At 39.9% G+C, this 18037-nt stretch overlaps 1 protein-coding gene across 3 annotated transcripts in view; it reads right to left on the bottom strand.

The window, feature by feature from the left end:
* INTS9 (integrator complex subunit 9) overlaps positions 1-18037 on the bottom strand; it is a 106522-nt gene that overhangs the window by 47124 nt on the left and 41361 nt on the right. For all 3 annotated transcript variants that reach the window (XM_047717471.1, XM_047717473.1, XM_047717472.1), the window contains 4 exons: positions 15238-15298; positions 11886-11948; positions 7964-8103; positions 5680-5766 (listed from right to left, as the gene is read on the bottom strand). In XM_047717471.1, the coding sequence (XP_047573427.1) occupies positions 5680-5766; positions 7964-8103; positions 11886-11948; positions 15238-15298 (351 nt within the window). The remainder of the gene's footprint in view (positions 1-5679; positions 5767-7963; positions 8104-11885; positions 11949-15237; positions 15299-18037) is intronic.

Raw genomic sequence — 18037 nt, 5'->3', positions numbered from 1 at the left:
TTAAGACTTTAAAGTCCACAAGGACCACTTAAAAGCTTGTAGATAAAACACTGGTTGGGTGTTTTCTAAGTGTGTGATGAATGAAGGACTCTGCAAAATGAATATTAAGAGCAGAACACAAAGAATATAAGAAGCAGAAGTCTTCTTCCTCTCATACAGCAAAGTGTGCTTAAAACACACATGGATGGGGTGGAGTGGAAATGTGTTAGCAGAGTGGTGATTTTTGTTTACTGAAGTGAAGCCTGATAATCAAGCATTTCTCAATACTAATCTGAAACTATATAGAGCCTGATTTTTGTTTTAGACCAACTTATCTCTAAAAAGGACAAAGGCAATCGCTTAGGCTACGAAAGCACTATAGAAACAATTCTCCAAAATACCTAAACTACCTCTGCTTTGATTCTATTCTTATCAAAAAAACCCTCCTCTTATCTAAACTTAATCTCTTAAGTGAACCTGCTGACCAGACCAGAGTGTCCTAAACTTTTTAGTTCTGGAGTCAGGCAGATGTCTCAGCATAAAGTAATTAAATGGGATTTTTGTTTGTCAATCAATATCCTGGCAGTTTAGTTAGTCCGAATCAGTCCCTCAGAGGCTAATCAAATTTGAGTGAAATGAAATGATTAAGTTTCTGGAACTGCAAAGCTCAAGGACAAGTGCTGATGACATCATCGAAGTACTTGCCACTCAATGAACGCCGGCTGAAGGAGCCTCTCTCCCTTGGACATCTTTAAAAACTATAACCTAAGTGAACTCAGAGATACTTGAATTCAGTTTCCTTGTTTTACAAAAAAGGAGAATGAGTCCCAGTATCTGGATGACAGGGCTAACAGGAGGCAAGAGTGGGATTAGAAAAAACGGTTTCCTTCTTATACTACCTTGCTTTCATCAGGAAAGGTGGCGTCTCAAGATAAATAAGCCCGTGGAAGGCAAAGGTGTGCTGATTACTCAAAGGGTGTTATGTCAGCCAAGTGTATCATTAAAGGGGAAAAGGATGCTGGTGTTTACAGAGCACCTACTATGTGCCTGGCACTGTTTTAAGGACTCTCATGCTGATCTGGTCCTCCCAGCAGCCCTGCAAAGTTGCTAATATTATTCTTATTTTATAAAATTTTTATAAATGAGGAAACAGAGCCTAGAAAAAATAAACTGCTACAGCTACTAAGAAGCAGATATGAAATTTAAACACTGGTCTATTTGATCTCCAAGCCCATAGCTTTAATTTTTTCCCTACCATATAGTTAGACCCGATAAATTCCTCTATAAATGCCCAGGGAGCATCAGAGCAGAGGAACTTCAACTGTGTTTTCTTTCATGTCTTTGGTAAGGTATGAACCCACATTTTAAGCTATGACTACTGAAAACGGCCATAACATTTTAGCAAGGAATATATCGGTGCACAATTCCTTAATGCTTGCAAGAGGGTTATGACAATATCCTGTAATGATTTCTCCTTAATTATAACTAGATTTCTAGCTGGTTTAGTTTCTTAAGTGGAATATTCCACTTTAAATTTTCCTATTGCAAACCCTAAACTTCTAGTGTGGGTATGAGAAAGTCAGAGACTCAAAAATTACACTGTAAGGGAGTCTCCATTTCCTACCCTTCAAAATCTCTTTTTCAAGAAGAGTAAACTGCAGCATCAAAATGAGGAAGAAAGATGGCTAACTTCTAAATAAATCTCAGGAGGAGTGTCAACCAAGGCAGGGAGTCACATAGCTGCCCAAAAGCAAGAGTAATAGCTTCTTTTGATGGACATACTAATACTAAATCAAAAGCTAACTCAAACTAACTTCAAATGATTTAAGAGAGTTTGTCAGGTCCCTTTGACCAATGAGTCTGAAAGATTTTAATTTATTAGTTTCTTTAGTTCACAGTCTTATTAAATAACTTAAGCTACTAAAATGCATCAATTCCAGGCACTTAACCAAGAGACAGCCTGTGTAAAGTTTAAGTCAAAAACCGGGGGCTTGAGTCTCCAATCCAACTCAGAGGTGTTTTGCTTGGATCATACAGGATTTTATTTTAACGTGTGAGCCAACATCTTAAAAAGATGAAAAAAACCTCACATTTAAAACATCCAGATTTTGAGTTTAACTTAAGAAAAGAAAAAAAAGGGGGGGGGGGATTTGGCAGCAATGGGCTCACGTTTCCATCTGGCCATAATCTGCTGAAGCTGTGTTTTAGCTGCCCCTTTAGACGGGTGTGGCCACTGGTCCACCTTACTCCTGTATCTACCTTCCCCATCCCTGGAGACAGCAGAGTCTGTGATCCCTACCTGAGGCCTCTCTTGACAAGATGAGTACAGGAATTAAAAAGGCGGGGGGAGGGAATGAAAAAATAAGACACAGCTCATAGCGCTTGGGAAAAATATCTACTGTAATGGACAGCAAAAAACCAGTGTTTCTCAATTTAGTTTCGCCACAGTACTTTGGGACACTGGACAGAAACTGGTACGTGACAGAGAGAAATTATAAAGTGATGTAAATCCTTTGGCATAAACGTTATTCAAATGAAACACTTTTAGTATTCTGGCCCAAGGTTAAATTCTAGGTGAATATTTCAAAAGAACTCTTTGTCTGATGTTAATTAAAAAACAGCTCTTCAAACTCCTCTTACTACTTGTAATATTTATGGTGATTTTATTCAGGGGAAAAAGAGGACACAGTTTGCTTGGTTTGGTTCTCTAACACTGTAGGATATTCTTTCCAATAATCAGACTCTTCCCTTTCTCTGTCAGTAACTGTGGCTCATCTCGTGCTCAAAAGCCAAAGCAAAATACTTGCCCAGAATCAGAAATATGGTTATGATATATGAAATAAAGAAATACAGTCTTCTCCAATAGTGCAAGTTATTCTCCTTGCTTCTCTACCAAGTTAGTGTTCAACAATTTCAGACTTTTGCCCACCAGGTGGCGAGATAGCAAGTTCAGGTTTTATCTCAAGGAGCATCCTTTTTTAAAAGGGAACCCCACCCTCCTCACCCTCTGCTCCTTCTAGTTCAACCCCTTCTCCCTAATAAATGATGGCATTTTTTTGCAAGCCATTTATCTTGCTGTATTTCACAAAGAAAGGGAGGCAAAGGAAAAATGCCAAGGACTCTGCTCAAGGTCACAGTAGAAAAGGCAAATTAAGGACGTGGGACTTCCTAAGACTTGGCCCAGGGTTCGGGAGCCAGGAAACAGTGACCTTTGAACATCACCTCTGGTGTGCCAAAATTATTTATGGCAGAATATTATAAAGGGTACAAATTTAAAAGGAGGAAGTAAGGGAAGCCAAGGCATACATGTTCCACAGGGAAAGAAAACAAAGTCCTAAAATTTCTAAGGAGGGAAATGTAGACAACTAGGTCTGATGTGGCCCAGCGGGTACACAGGAGAGACAAAGAAAGGGGAAGGAGGGACAGCAATGGTCAGAAGGAAAGGCAGCTGAGAATAAGAATGCAAAATGAGAAGGGGAAGGGACCTTGTCATAAGTAGGTGTGTGGTTAGATCAAGGAAGTCACTCACATACACACAGAAGACTCAGACGTGTATGTGTCTAGAAAACATTTTCTACCACGAAGACATACAGACATGATATCCATAATCAAGTTAATAGAGATACAAAGAAGATCCATCAAACAGAAGAGAAAACGTGCATAGTTACACATACTTCCCCTCACATGAAGGGGCTCACATGCACTTGAGAAGAGACACGTGTGCCCAAGAGGCAGCCCAGCATAATGGTTAAAGCACAAACTCTGGAACTAGATTAGACTTCCTGCCTGGGTTTGAATTAAAATCCTACTGCTCACTAGTTGGCTGACCTTGAGCAAGTTACTTAACCTGTCTGTGGCTGTTTTCTCTTCTGGAGGATGATGTTAAAGAATTACATGAATTAAGTAAAACACTGAGAATAATGTCTGGCACACAGCAAGTGCTATTTAAGTTAAATAAAACAAATAACACATACACAAAGGAATGCACAGAGAACACACAGATGCTCAGACTCTGAAACAGTTACAGTATAAAAACAAAGCATATTTTCTTAGCTACACATACATGTTCTTTTTTTAAAAACAAGATTTATTAGAGAGTAAGAGAGAGCGAGTGAGAGAGAGCACAGGAGGGCAAGGGAGAAGGAGAAGGAGACTTCCCGCAGGGCCCTGAGATCATGACATGAGCCAAAGTCAAGAGTAGGAAGCTTGATTGGTTGAGCCACCCAGGTGCCCCTATACATACATATTCTCTTAGAAACAACATTCACAAAAATTAAGACATTCCAAAGTTCAGATAACTAGAGAGCTAACAAGTTACTGACCTAGAGGAAAAGAGAAGTCAGTGGCAAGGTGGCTGGAAAACAGTGGACCTAGGTAGGCACATATGGGATACCCACTACCTAAAAAGTCAATGACAGGTTTTTACTCCAGACCCTGGATGTGAGGCCTGGAAGGCGGGACCACTGTGGGGCCAGGAGGTAGGGCAGCAGCTGGGAGGCTCAGAGAAACTGCAGTAAGCTAAAGACTGGCTGTTGTCCAATGAAATATGAGAACCTGGAAGTAGAATCAAGTTGCCTCCTTCCCTCCGCCATTGTATTTCTACTTCTGTCACCTCTTAAAATCTGGTTTGGTTTCCTACTCAAATAAAATGAATCTCTCTAGGATTTCCTAACCAAGGGTCTCATCTTCATTTTACAGGATATTTCTGCAGCATCTAATACCACTGACAAGCCCAGGTTTGGGGAAACTTCTTTTCTCCCTTGGCTTCCACTCAGCTCTCCTCTTATCTTCCTAAGGCTGACTTTATAGCCTCTTTTACAGTTCTTACCAATTGATTTCAATTGTGTCTTAGAAATGTCTTTTAAGTCAGACTCTTCATGCTCACTGCTACTGCCTCAGTTCAGGTTTTTATTCTTGCCTGGGTTTCTGACAGTCCGACCCCTGGTCTTCTGCTCCTGTCTCTGCACCCCCATCCATCCCCCACGCTGCTTCCAGAGTTACTTTCCCCCAAACAAATATGTGATCACATCACTCTCCTTATAAGCCACAGAAGGACTCCCCACTCTCCATCTTATAAAACTCAAACTTTACATATCAGATTCTTCATTATCTTGTTCCAATGTACCTCTCTAGTTTCAACTCTCACCTCTTCTCTCGGCCTTCCCACTCTAATCTATGCTGTACTTCTCCCTGGTCCCCCAATACACTATATACCATCATGCTGTGTCTGAACGCACTTCCCCATCTTTTCTATCCTGAAGAGTCCTCTTCTTCCTCCAAGACCCACTTTCACTGTCATCTCCTAAGGAATGTCCTCCTCAGCTTCCATACACAGAAAGTTCTTCATTTTCTGATGGTCTACAGCACCATGAAAAGCACCTCTTACAATATATGCCACCGAAGACTGCAATTTAACTGTTAATGATCTGATTTCCCATCAACCCCTGAGCACCTCAAAGACAGTGCCAATTGTTTTACTAATTTTTAAAAACTCAGACACAGCACAGTACCTTGGACAAGGCATGGTTGCCTCCCACTGTGTGCTGGTTGAATCAAACACAGCCCTTCCCTAAAATAAGGAAAAGAGAATCTCTAGTTCTAACAGTATAAATGTTAAAGCGTAACATAAGAAAACAAAAGAGACTGTTTTGCAAAACCTAGGGTCTACTGTCCAGAGGAACATACAGGTCTATTGCTCACCGCTGAATATCCTTGTTCTTCCACAAGGAGGCAGACTGAGCCTTGGGCACTCTCTCAATGAAATTCACCAGCTCTTCCATGAGAAGCCTGAATTAAAGAGAAAAGTGGTGAACGTCATAAAAGGAGAAGAAAAACACTATACTCTTAATATTGCAGTCAAGACAAATGGGCTGGCATGCCTTCCCTCCACCCCAATCATCTTTCTCTCTGTTGCATATAAACTTGGAAACTCTTCTACATAAACCTGAACCAAACCCCAACCATCTCATTGAACTTCCATGTTAAACATTTCGAACATAAATGATTTAATTCACCTTTAAAACAAGCCTCACATGCATCTTATCTTTGAACACTGAAATATACAAGCCTGTGGTTTAACTGTCTCTCTTAAGATCTCTGCCTTTATATAACTAAAAATATAAAAGGGGAAAAAGTCAAATGACTGTGAAGTACCTGATTGTGGTGGTAGCAGGGTGGGGCAGGATTTTTTTTTTTTGATGACAATATTAATTGGACATTTTAAACTGGAAAAGTACGTTTTCTTGACATGTATTTTGGGGACTTACAAAATTCCATGTGGAAAAGTACTCTAAGGATTACTCCTAAAAGGCTAACTCAAGCACCTGCAAAGGGAGAGGTTGTGTGTGCAGACCACAAGGTGGATTACAATGGAATCACAACTGAGGGAACTGAAGAAATGCCTCACTCGAGAGGATCCATGATACATGTGCTCTGAGGACGACATGGCACAGAGACAGTTAGACTCCTGCAAGGCTACAGAATGATCGAAAAGCGAGAAACAGATTTTTAATCTCTTGAATCCCCTTTCAGAATCCAGTACAGATGATCCATATTAGCTTAAATCCTCTCCCAATGAACACAGAGACATGAAAAGCCATCAATTTACTAGCATTTGAATATTGAACAACTTCCATTTCATTTTCATCAGATTTATTTATTCCTAATCCCATCTCCTCCTTTCATCTTGAAGGAGCAGCCCTAGTTCCAGCATTCAAAGATCTGGGATCTAGGCGCATTATTGTTCTGGCTGTAGCTCTCTGGAGTCTGGTGTGTCCTTCCTCATGCTGTAACTTTTTCAGACTGGAATCTCATGTTTTCAGCTTATCCTTTCCCTGCAACTGATCTGTCGTCTCTGTTTTACTTCCTTGTACTGTCTCTTCCTCGGATTCCCTGATGTTTCTCTGTACACATTACATGCTCTTTAATGGGAGCTGACATAAAAACCAAGGCATATTTGGTTTCATCTCTGGTTAATTTCACCTTCTTGCACTTTTGCAAGACACTGGTACCCAAAGCTAAGAGTCCGTATCAACACCTTGATCCTCCCTTTTGAGTCTTGATATCTTTACCTTTCACCATACTTGTTAGTTGCTTCAATGCTTTTTTCTGGGGTAGGTAATTTTCTTTTTAAAAGGATTTTATTAATTTATTTGACAGAGAGAAAGAGTGCACAAGTAGGGGGAGCAGGAAAGGGGGAAGCAGACTTCCTACTGAGCAGGGAGCCCAATGCGGGGCTCAATCCCAGGATCCTGGGATCGTGACCTGAGCTGAAGGCAATTGCATAACCAACTAAGCCACCCAGATGTATTGGTGATTTTCTTCACATAACGTTTCTCTCATTGAATGATGCTAGGGCTACTTGAAGCAACCACCTGTGTCATGAAGGCTTGGGAGGGGAAGAGGGACGGATGGCAGAGTGTTCTCAGAGTCAAAGGAAGGCTCCTTTTGCTCCTTAGAGTTCTGAGTTGCACTCTGTCAAAAGCAGTCAACTCAACCATCTAATTACTTACCCTGTTTTCTGCAAGCTGTCTCCATTTATAGTCTGCGCTAAATCATAAAGGAGGGAAATTCTCAAAGAAAAGTAATAAAATTTCTTCTTTTTTAAAATGTGTTATGCTGCTTTCTCCTGAAGCTCTTCGCCTTGCAACTCTGTGGTGTCTTACTCAACATTACCTCTCCTAATTAGTATCACTTGCACAGAGGAGCTGTCTCCGCCAACACCTTCCTCCCCAACACCTTCCTCCAGTCTTTGTTTCAAAAACAACAACAACAAAAAAGACCAAGAGTACTCGCTGCATTAACCTCAAGGCGATTCCGGTGAGCACTTGTTTTATTTAGAGAGTCATCTATTCATGCTAATTCTTTGGGTTAGCTACTCAGGAGGAAACAGCAATCACTCGTGGCACGACACTATTACACGCTCCCCAGGGAAGGAAGGAGTGCTTCAGCCACTTTCTCCTGGGGTAAGAATAACGGCTCTCACCTGCCGATCTGAACGGTGGGCTCTGTGGCGTACACCGTGCCTGTGAAACCAGTGTGTTCGGTGATGTAGGGCAGCGCCATCATGCAGTGGTAGTTAGAGATGAGGATCACATCTACCGTAGACAGATCTATTAGCTCAGTCTGCAAAGGAAGGGGAGGGAATGATACATTTCTGTTCAGGGCACACAGATCAGCAAGATGTGACTGAAAAATGATGCTGTCAGAATGCAGAGAAGTTGTTTTTGTACTACAGAATAATGACGCCTTTCCCGCAACACTTCTGTTCTCTTATTTTAGGGTATTTCCTAATATTGACATTAAGTAGCAGGGCAGGATGGCTAACGAGAAGGCAGGAGTGCTCTGGCAGCACTCTGATTTTACTAAAATAGAGCTCTGAGTTTGACATACGAGGGTAAACGTCAATAGGACACTCTAGCAGCTGCTGCCTAGCAAGTGCAACCAGTTACCATGAAGCAGAGAGTGCACAACAGAAGCTGTGAGGGGAACGAGAACATAAGGCACGACCACCATGGATTTACTGGTATCAGAGGGAGAAGCAGGCCGAAACCAGCTCTTCACGAGTCAAAGGCGGAAACTTTTTTTCCTTTTTTGAGATAACCTTTGACCACTGGTGCTGGACACAGAACAATAACAACAAAAATTTTGTGGCAGAATTACAAAAGATAACTATACTCTCATATTCTGCCCTAGCCTTCAATACAAATTTACCTTTTACTCCCTTATTAAGGTCCCATGAAAAGGGAAAATGCCAGTCATGGTTAGTAAATTTTATAAAAACTCTTTGCATAGAAGAGATTGTTTTCCCATATAGTTAAGTCCTTTCTGTCTTTTAAGGCTCAATTCTCTTTTTCCATTAAGCCTTCCTGATTTGCCAAGGTGAGGAAAAAAAAACCAAACAAAAAAACCCAACATCTCTTCCTCGGAACTGCTAATGCACTTTATGGACGTCCCTCTCACAACAGTTTCCTTTCTACACAACAGCTCCTCAAAGTACTGCTCTGTCCCTCCAGCACTAAATGTCTCTAAGGTTAAGGATCCTGTGTGACTCATCTCTGTCCCCTCCCAGCTGTGGAAGCCAGTGCAAAGCAAGGCTTGGTGCCCTGTCACTGGAGCGATACAGCATTTTAACTGCACCTTCTGTGGGAAAACGTGTCACTCTGGCTCACAGACATCATCTTGATCACTGAAGTTCCCTCTGAGAAACTGCATGGTGCACTAAGGACAGCATGGGGTAAGCCACGGAAGTGTTTTAGCTCGGAGAGTGGGTTACTGAGCTAATATGTCTCCCACAGAGAGGTAGTAACAAAGATATCTGTGCCGTCTTTGCAAATAATAGAGATGGTGTGCCATTCGGGCTGTGGGTATTTTCTAGTTCAATGGCTTCACATATGAAATAAGTTAATTTAATAAAGCCACCAAGACAAAATAAGCTCTTGAGGACAGCATGTAGATCAGAGGTCAGAAGCTACTCATTGCTAGGGCAATGGCAATCTGTGTGAATAAAATGCCTAATGACAGTAATAGCCAATTTACACCCTTAAGTCCATGGTACACGGCACTTCCAAGACAGTACCCTCATAATGAAGGGTCATGTAACATTCCACTAGTTCTGTTCCCTACGACCTCTCTAGAACCATTTTTAGACAAATAAGAAAATTAAGATATAATCACAGGGTGACAGATCCAGAAGAAAACAAGGGAACAACAGCTGAAGCAACAAGAAAGCTCAAAAGCTCTCCACTTTCCTTCTTCTGTATAGAAACTGGGTGAGTTTGAAATTTCTTTATAATATGTAAGAATCAGTCCATAGAGTCTAGAATCATGAGAAATCTGGTGAGGACAGCTGGAAGGGGGGGGGATATCTATATCTATATCTATATCTATATCTATCAAGAGTGCCTACACAAACATTTTTCCTCTGAGAAATAAATTTAATATCCAATCCATGTTTATATACCCACATTTATATATTTGCTTACATTCTTTCACTTGATGAAATCCAATGAGGATTATTTTAATTTTCAACTTGTATACACTTGGGTTCTACAGACCATGAACTGGGTCAAAGGCTCATAATTTACTGGCTGCTTACTATACTGCCCTAGACCTCATACTCAGTCTACAGTGTGGACTTTGGGGGATACAAAAATATTTCAGGTAGTTGCACTAGATTATAAATTCAGTGAAGACTGGGAGTAGGTCTGCCTGGCTCACCTACAAGGCTGCGAAGACTGGACTGGAGTAAGTACCTCTCTCCTGATCCTGTGACTCTATTTTTTCTCCCAGTCATAAATACCCTACCTCTACCTTAAAATAGTGACTATTATTAATTTGATACCAACTACAAGACAATACAAGTTGAAAAACCTTACGCAACAGCTCTAGAAGCCTAAATATATTGATAATCCTTTAGCACAATGAAAGATGAACTGTGAAATGGTTATTGTTTAATTCCAATTTCTGATTATTTAGTGCTCTATGGAGCAGGTCAGAAAGTCTTTAGAGAACAATTCATAAATTCTATGCTGTTGTCCATAAACTGAAGGTTGCACCAGTCAGTGCCATATGTAGAAAACTGAAAATAAATGTAGCACTTGGGATTAGGAATCTTTGAACAGATGGGGACCTGCCCCACCAATTCCTAAATGACAAATGAATGTGACAAAAGATTTGAATAGCAGTTAGAAGAGCTCAGGACTCTTGGTAACGCTTTACCTTCACCCTTACTCTTACGACTTTATCTCAAACTTGTTCCCTTAACTGCCACCTTCAATTACTGTATCTTTCTTCTCTTTCATTCCACTATCCCAAAAGGGCACATAAACATACTTTGAAGAAAAAAAGTTTATCTACAGAGAGTGTTGAAATGGAAAGAGAGGCAGGAAGAGAGTACAAAAATAGGGGAAAAAGTACTCCAAATTTTCTTTTGGCATTGAACTGTGAAAGCATCTCCTACAAGCACTGTAATCCACTGGGTGCATGGAAAAAACAGGATGGTAGCTTCTCTCGTGGATTTCCTCAGGAACCTGGCCTCCCTAGACGTTATCTGTCTGTTGAGAATGCCATCTACGCTGCTCTAGAGATGAGGACTGTTAGCTGGGATTAAATGCCTTTAACATGAATGGAAACTGATCTTCATTTCCTCTAAAATGATAAAACTGGCCCCAGACTCTTATAACAAGTCTCACTGTGATAATAATATGTAAGCAATAGGTAGCCATGGCTCAATTCAGAATCTGTGAATTTTAAGCAATATTTGATATGATATTTCAAGTCAGCAAGCATTTTTACAGTTTACTATATTGGCTGAATAACAGCAATTCCCAATTACCCACTGTAAGTAAGACTACAAAAAGTACGGCTAATCTAAGGCACAGGCATATAATTATAAAACTGAAAGACTTGAATTATTTCTGTAACTTGCTCAAAACTATGCCCTGGTACAAAGTGTCAGTGGGGTTGTAGAAGGAGCAAGGAATACAAAAAGGAGAGTTAAATTTCTTACAGATAATATAAAAAGCTCCTAAATGATTACATTTTAGCTACATAATACTGTGCCAGAATAACAGATTCATTTCAATTTGAAAATAGAAAGCTAATAAGCCCCTTAAAATTATTTCTCGATTTCATTTTGAGAGAGATGCTTTGTTTCTCTTTTTTTTTTTTTTTTTAAGATTTTATTTATTTATTTATTTGACAGACAGAGATCACAAGCAGAGAGACAGGCAGAAAGAGAGGAGGAAGGAGGAAGCAGGCTTCCTGCTGAGCAGAGAGCCCGATGTGGGGCTCGATCCCAGGACCCTGAGATCATGACCTGAGCCGAAGGCAGCGGCTTAACCCACTGAGCCACCCAGGCGCCCCGAGATGCTTTGTTTCTACAATAAGAATCACTTTCATCTTACCTCTGGCAGGCAGAATTCAGGCACGGAATCCACAAATACATGACCTGAGCATTCTTTTAGTTCCTAAAAGGTACAAAAAGGAAAAACTTTTAGGAAGAGATATCCAACAGACACAGCACCAAAGAAACTTCATTCCCAAATCAAACTTTCCATGAAGAATCACAGACTTCCAGAGAGTTGGAGGGCAGCCGGAAGGTTACTCAGATCAACTGTTTTCCTGTTTAGGCTCAGGGAGGCTAAGTGCCTTAAAACGCTGGTTGGTGGCTAACTCAGAATTTGAATGTACATTCTCTAAATGTACATGCCTCTTTAAGGCATGTATGGACATATGCTGCTTTCTAACTCATGATGCAGTGCTGGAAAGCACTGCATCATGAGTTTCCAGCACAGTTATGCAGTTCATACTAGCAATACCAGAATAATCTGGGAACTCGGATGGAAATAAACATTCCTGGGTCCCATCTGAGACCCAAGGGAACAGAAATCTGGGGATGAGGCCAAGTACCTCTAAGTGACGTTGTTATGTAATCACCTCGGAGTCTTGGCCCCAGACAAATGACTTACAGCCTTTTCCTCCTCCTACCAAGGTTTGAGGGGCAAGGGGCAAACAAGGAGGGAGATTAAGAGTAGAGGGTAGGGATTAAACAACCATGATCACCATCACCTCTGTGAATATAATCTTTGTCCTTGCAGAGCATATAATTTATTTGGGATTGTAAACCAAATGTATTCATTCAAAAGAAAAAAGTATACTTATATAGAAAGAGATATACTACAATTCCCACTCTGCTCATGACCTATGACATTTAATATGCCTTAGTTTGGATTCCCTCACTAACAGATCTCAAGAAAAGGGTGAGTATAAGCTAACAGGGAAGTGCTGAGAAAGAGCTGGAGGACAGGCAAGTGATAAGGGGAAAGGAAGAGGGGTGACAATGGTATGTTACTGAGCTACATACCACTGCACACAGCTGGGACTTATTCCCATTGGGAACTCGAAGAAATGGTATAAAACATACATCTTGGAGTCACCATTCTCAGAGGCAAGTGATAAGGGATATTTACATGGCAGCTCCTACATTTCATGCGGCTTCAGGGGGAAAATCTCTCTGGCAGACTCATACAGGTATTGGCATCTGAAATTATGACAGAGCAATGCAGAGAACAGGCATGAGAGGGCCACCAACAGGGGCTGCTACAGTGCTTCCCGAAGGCCACTAGAGTTGTTGTCTTCCCTCACTCATACTTTACACTGAAATCTGTGGAGGATTTTTTTGGATCATTAAGGTTAAAGTTTTCTAAGACATTATAAGGAAACCAGTAAAAGTCAGTGTTTGGTTGACAGTTTGCTCTTTCCAGAAAATGAAAAATACTGTTAGAATTTTGTTCCATCGTGTTTTCATTAATCAATGAACATGTATGTCTATATATGTGTCTTTATATTTTTAGAGTCTGTATGGTTCTACTCTCAATCTTTATCTGAAATTAGGGTATTAACTATGTGTGATTTTCCTTTTGAATTTTACAAGTCTTTTATCAGAACCCTGACAGAAGACTTCCTCCTCTTGCCTTCCACTATAATAAACAGATTCCTCTTATAGGACTACCATTTAAACAGTGAAAGACTGAGCCAAAAACGGACTGAAAACAGTTCTTAATTACAATGTACCTGCTAGCAAAAAACAAAAGAGCAATTATGTTTAATGGGAAAAGACTCCCAACTCCCTCAGGATGAGGCTAAATATGATTAAAGACAAATCATGGAAATTTCAAAGTCCTGCCTGGTCTTAAATTGCCCATGTAATCTTCTTCCCCATAATGCTACACATCAGGGCATGTCCACCTCACGTGACAAGCCTCCTCTGAGGCGCTCATCCTTCCTGGCCTGGAGAAGCATATTTGCCATTCCACGCACTTACGGTGTCTTTGTATTTTATTCACCACTCCCTTCTAATGAAATGCTCCCACATACACATGCAAGTCATTTTCGCTCACAATGCACCGGTAATGGGATGCTTCTGAGTCTTTCTCAGCGAACAATGATTTATAGCCAGCAGGAGAGTTAGGCTGAAATCAGGTGCACAGGTTCTTGAATGTCACATAATTTTACAGTTAGCTAGGAGGGAAATCTGGCTTCAAATTATGCATTTGCCCTACACTGGAGGTTGGGGTGCGGTTACAGAAATTAATTCTGTAAGAAGAGCAACTCTTTATTTAACAATACCTGTTGTTAGAAGGAAATGCCTTACATGGATGATTCTTTTTAAGGATCTTTAAATTTCTTCGGTCTTTCAATTGTGAAATTTGAGACAAAAAGAATGATTTAGAGGACGAAGAACGGCATGGATGAGCTTTACAGTTTTTAACCTTCTTTTACCTCTGATCTTTTTAGTAGAAAATACAACTAGATGATCGTTTTAACATTTTTTTATACCTCTGGTCTCTCTTTTTAAATTAACTGCCTAAAAACTGATCTGAAGAAGGAATTACTATGAAGACAATCTAATATCAAAAATTTAACAGCCTCGAAGAAAAAAGTTATTTAAGTCATTTACTGTAGGCCTAGTCAGTGACTCATCACAATAAAATCCCAAATCCTAGATTCCTAGAACTATGCTCTTTTTTCATGACCTATATAAGGCTGTCCATTCTAGGCTACTGGGAAAGGTTGGAACGAGAAGATGATAGCTCATAGTTTAGAAGGCCCTCTACCTAAATTTACCCAAGAACATGTTTCCCTTCCTACTCTCCCAAGAACACATTGCCTGGAAAGTTAACACAGGCTTTGCAGTCTGTTCTCCAATGGCAGCCAGAGTGATCTGATCAGATGATGACACTGCCCTCCTTCCATGGCCTCTCTTCACCCAGAGTGAGAACCAAACTTTTCTCAAAGCCCTACCTTACCTAACTGCTGACGGAAGCAGTTTAAAACTCACATTCTTGAGGATTTTAAAGTTGTTTTTTAAAAAAAGTTTTACTCCTTCCTGTCATGGAGTCAGTAACAGTCTGAAAATAGAACGAACTGGATGGAAGTCTCTATAGGCATTACCTTTGAAACTCTCATCGCAATTCTAAAAATAATAGTTTTCTTTCTGTGGTGATAAAATGTATTTGCAGCAGAAGTTCTTAGATTTTTACACACGAGCAAATTGGACCTGAATCTGAACACTGAGATTCCCTAAAAGGCTCTTAAAAATAATCACCAAGTACTGAAGACCCTACATGGATCTTGGGAATTTTCAGAGAATACAAAGGAAAAAAAAAATGAGCCCATCCATTACATTACTATTGGGTGGCTCTGGTATGACAAGATGGCTTCCACTGGGTGTAGATATGCCTCAGTTAATATTACCTTGTCCAAGAAAGCATTTCCATCCTTTAGGGACCAGCCAGGAAGATTAGACAGCCTGGGACTGCAAAACAAAAGATTAAATTATCCTAAATAGATTATAGTCCTCAGTGATTTCATGGTGACTGTATCATCTCCATAAAGTTAAAAAGAGTTTGAATTGCTGGCAGCAATGTCCACCCAAAATACTAATTGAAAAGATGAAAAATAACCATGTTGTAACAAGCTTAAGAATTATGCAGCAATGGAACATTAAAATGACAAGTAGTTTAGCACTAAATTGGGAAAATTAAAAGACTCCTATGCAGAATAATAAAGAGAAAAAAGAAAGATGAGACACTAGAACATTTTATCATTTCCCAGTGACTGCCCCTGACTGCACCTTGCTTGCGCTTGACAACAAGCCTGAGGGGAGGGCTGAACGGGATCATCATATTGTGGATGAGAAAACAGATGCTGCCAGGATCAGGTGCTCTGACAAGAATACTTCGCTGCTTATCAGCCTGAATTCAAGGCAAATAAAAATACCTGAATTTCAGTCAAGTCCACATTCTGGATTAACTGCTTATAAAAGATATTAGTTACTTCTCACCTGTGGCTTGGGTTTCTAATTCCAGAAAATAAACCTAGTTCTCCAAGTATTACAAAATGACAGCATACGTTGGTAGAATAATTTCTAGAAGATGAGGCTAATTTCACATATACGTTACATTAAAAAAGTCCAGATTCAGAAATCATTCATTTCTGGCAATCTCAGGATTTGAGTGTATGCTATTAGTTGACTAGAATTATGCTAAAGGCTGAAAATGCAAATAACTTAGGGGAAAAAATGCTGATAAAAAGAAAAACTTAATGACCAAGGTGTTATGTGAAGAAAGGCACATCAGAAGTACAAGCTGGATGGCAAGAGGATGTTAGCACTTCATCCCAAAATTAGTTTGTAAAGTGAAAATAAGGGCAAAGTAATGGCGTGAGACTAAAAGACTCCATATCAGAAATTAAGTTAGTATACAGTCCCTCATCCTCTTGCCAAAATAGTTTTTTTTTTTTTTTTAATCAAGTTTTGACTTTGTAGTTAGGTGAAAGGGTACGAAAGTCAAATAGAAATATAAATATTGGGGTGCCTGGGTGGCTCAGTCGGTTAAGTGCCTGCCTTGGGCTCAGGCCAAGCTCCATGTTGGGCTCCCTGCTTAGTGGGGAGTCTGTTTCTCCTCTCCCTCTCTGCCTGCTACTCTGCCTGCTTGTGCTCGCTCGCTCGCTCGCTCTCTCAAATAAATAAATGAAATCTTAAAAAAAAACATAAATATTATGACTATTTTCCAATCTTCAAGGAAGGTTAAAAACTTGCATAAAATACATATTCATCTAATTTTAGGAAAAAAAATAGGAATTCGGGGGATAACTTTTAAGTTTGACATAACTCCAAACTTACAGAAAAGTACGAATTTAAGGATAATGAAGTCCCACAGGTCTCTTGCATCTATTCTCTATTTACATTTTGCTTTTTATTTATCAAAAAGTGAGAATTTTGGATTTCATACTTGGGAATGAAAACTACCAGTAGCAGAATAAATTTGGTTTGTATAAGTTGTCCCCGATAAATTTGTTTTTTAAACTCTGGGAGCTTTCTGCTCTAGCCTCTCAGAAAAATATTCTATCATCAGCTGTTTAATTCCCATCTCATTTCATAGTTACATGTATGTCTTCACTTCCAGACTTGTTGAAAAATATATTTACTGTCAGATCAAATAAAAAAACCAAGCACTCAAATGAAAGTATAATGACAAAACAATGTGAATACTGTTCTCATTTCATGCACACTAATTCTCTAAAGGAAGGCTGTAAATATCCACTTCCCTTTATAAAGAGAACTGGATCACAGGACATGTATTCTGTCTGTTCCCTATCATACACTCACAAATCAGCCTTCAAATTACAGATGACTGATTCAGTTAGCTGTCTACCAACAAATGATTAGAATGCTACACTGCTCATCAGACAATAAGTTTTTAAAAAGCAAAATTTTCAGATGCTGTAGGTTTGTTTTGTTTTTAAAGATTTTATTTTTAAGTAATCTCTACAGCCAACGTGGGGCTGTTAACTTACAACCCTAAGGTGAGAGTCACATGCTCCTCCAACTGAACCAGCCAGGAGCCCCTCAGATACTGTAGTTTTAGTTCTTGTTAAGCGCTTTTTAAAATAACATCAAAGCCTTCTACAAAACACCTGTAGTTATTCTGGATTTGAGAGACTGCCAGTTGATGGGACTGATTGCTCAAAGAAGAGCAATGACCATGTTGTAACAATAGTGCCACAAATGAAGTGCCACAGAAACATGTCATCAATGACAAAGGGATGCTAACAACAGAGATAAAAATATTTGGTGACTGAGTTCTATTCAGTTAATGACTACATCATAGCGTCTGTATACTTTAAGCTACCAAAGGGGAAGGGATTTATTACATTGCTCTTAGTATTACAGAATGTGACTGTGTACTTTTTTTTTTAAGAGAGCGAGTGTGCAAGCATGCATGTGCACATGGGGGCTGAAGGGGGCAAAAGGAGGGGGAGAGAATCTTAAGCAGCCTCCACACCCAGTGTGGAGCTGATATGGGGATTGATCTCATGACTCTGAAATCATGATGTGAGCTGAAACCAAGAGTTGGATGCTTAGCTTATGGCACCACCCAGGGGCCTTCAACTATGTGAATTTTTTAAAATTAGGAGACAGAAGTCTCCACAGAAATCTACTTAAATAAAAAATGGGAGGTGAAGATATTAGAAAAATTATGATTATAGATGA

The sequence above is a fragment of the Lutra lutra genome, chromosome 2 (genome assembly GCF_902655055.1).
Source record: "Lutra lutra chromosome 2, mLutLut1.2, whole genome shotgun sequence".
Taxonomy (NCBI): Eukaryota; Metazoa; Chordata; class Mammalia; order Carnivora; family Mustelidae; genus Lutra; species Lutra lutra.
This window is presented reverse-complemented; position numbering and strand designations above follow the sequence as displayed.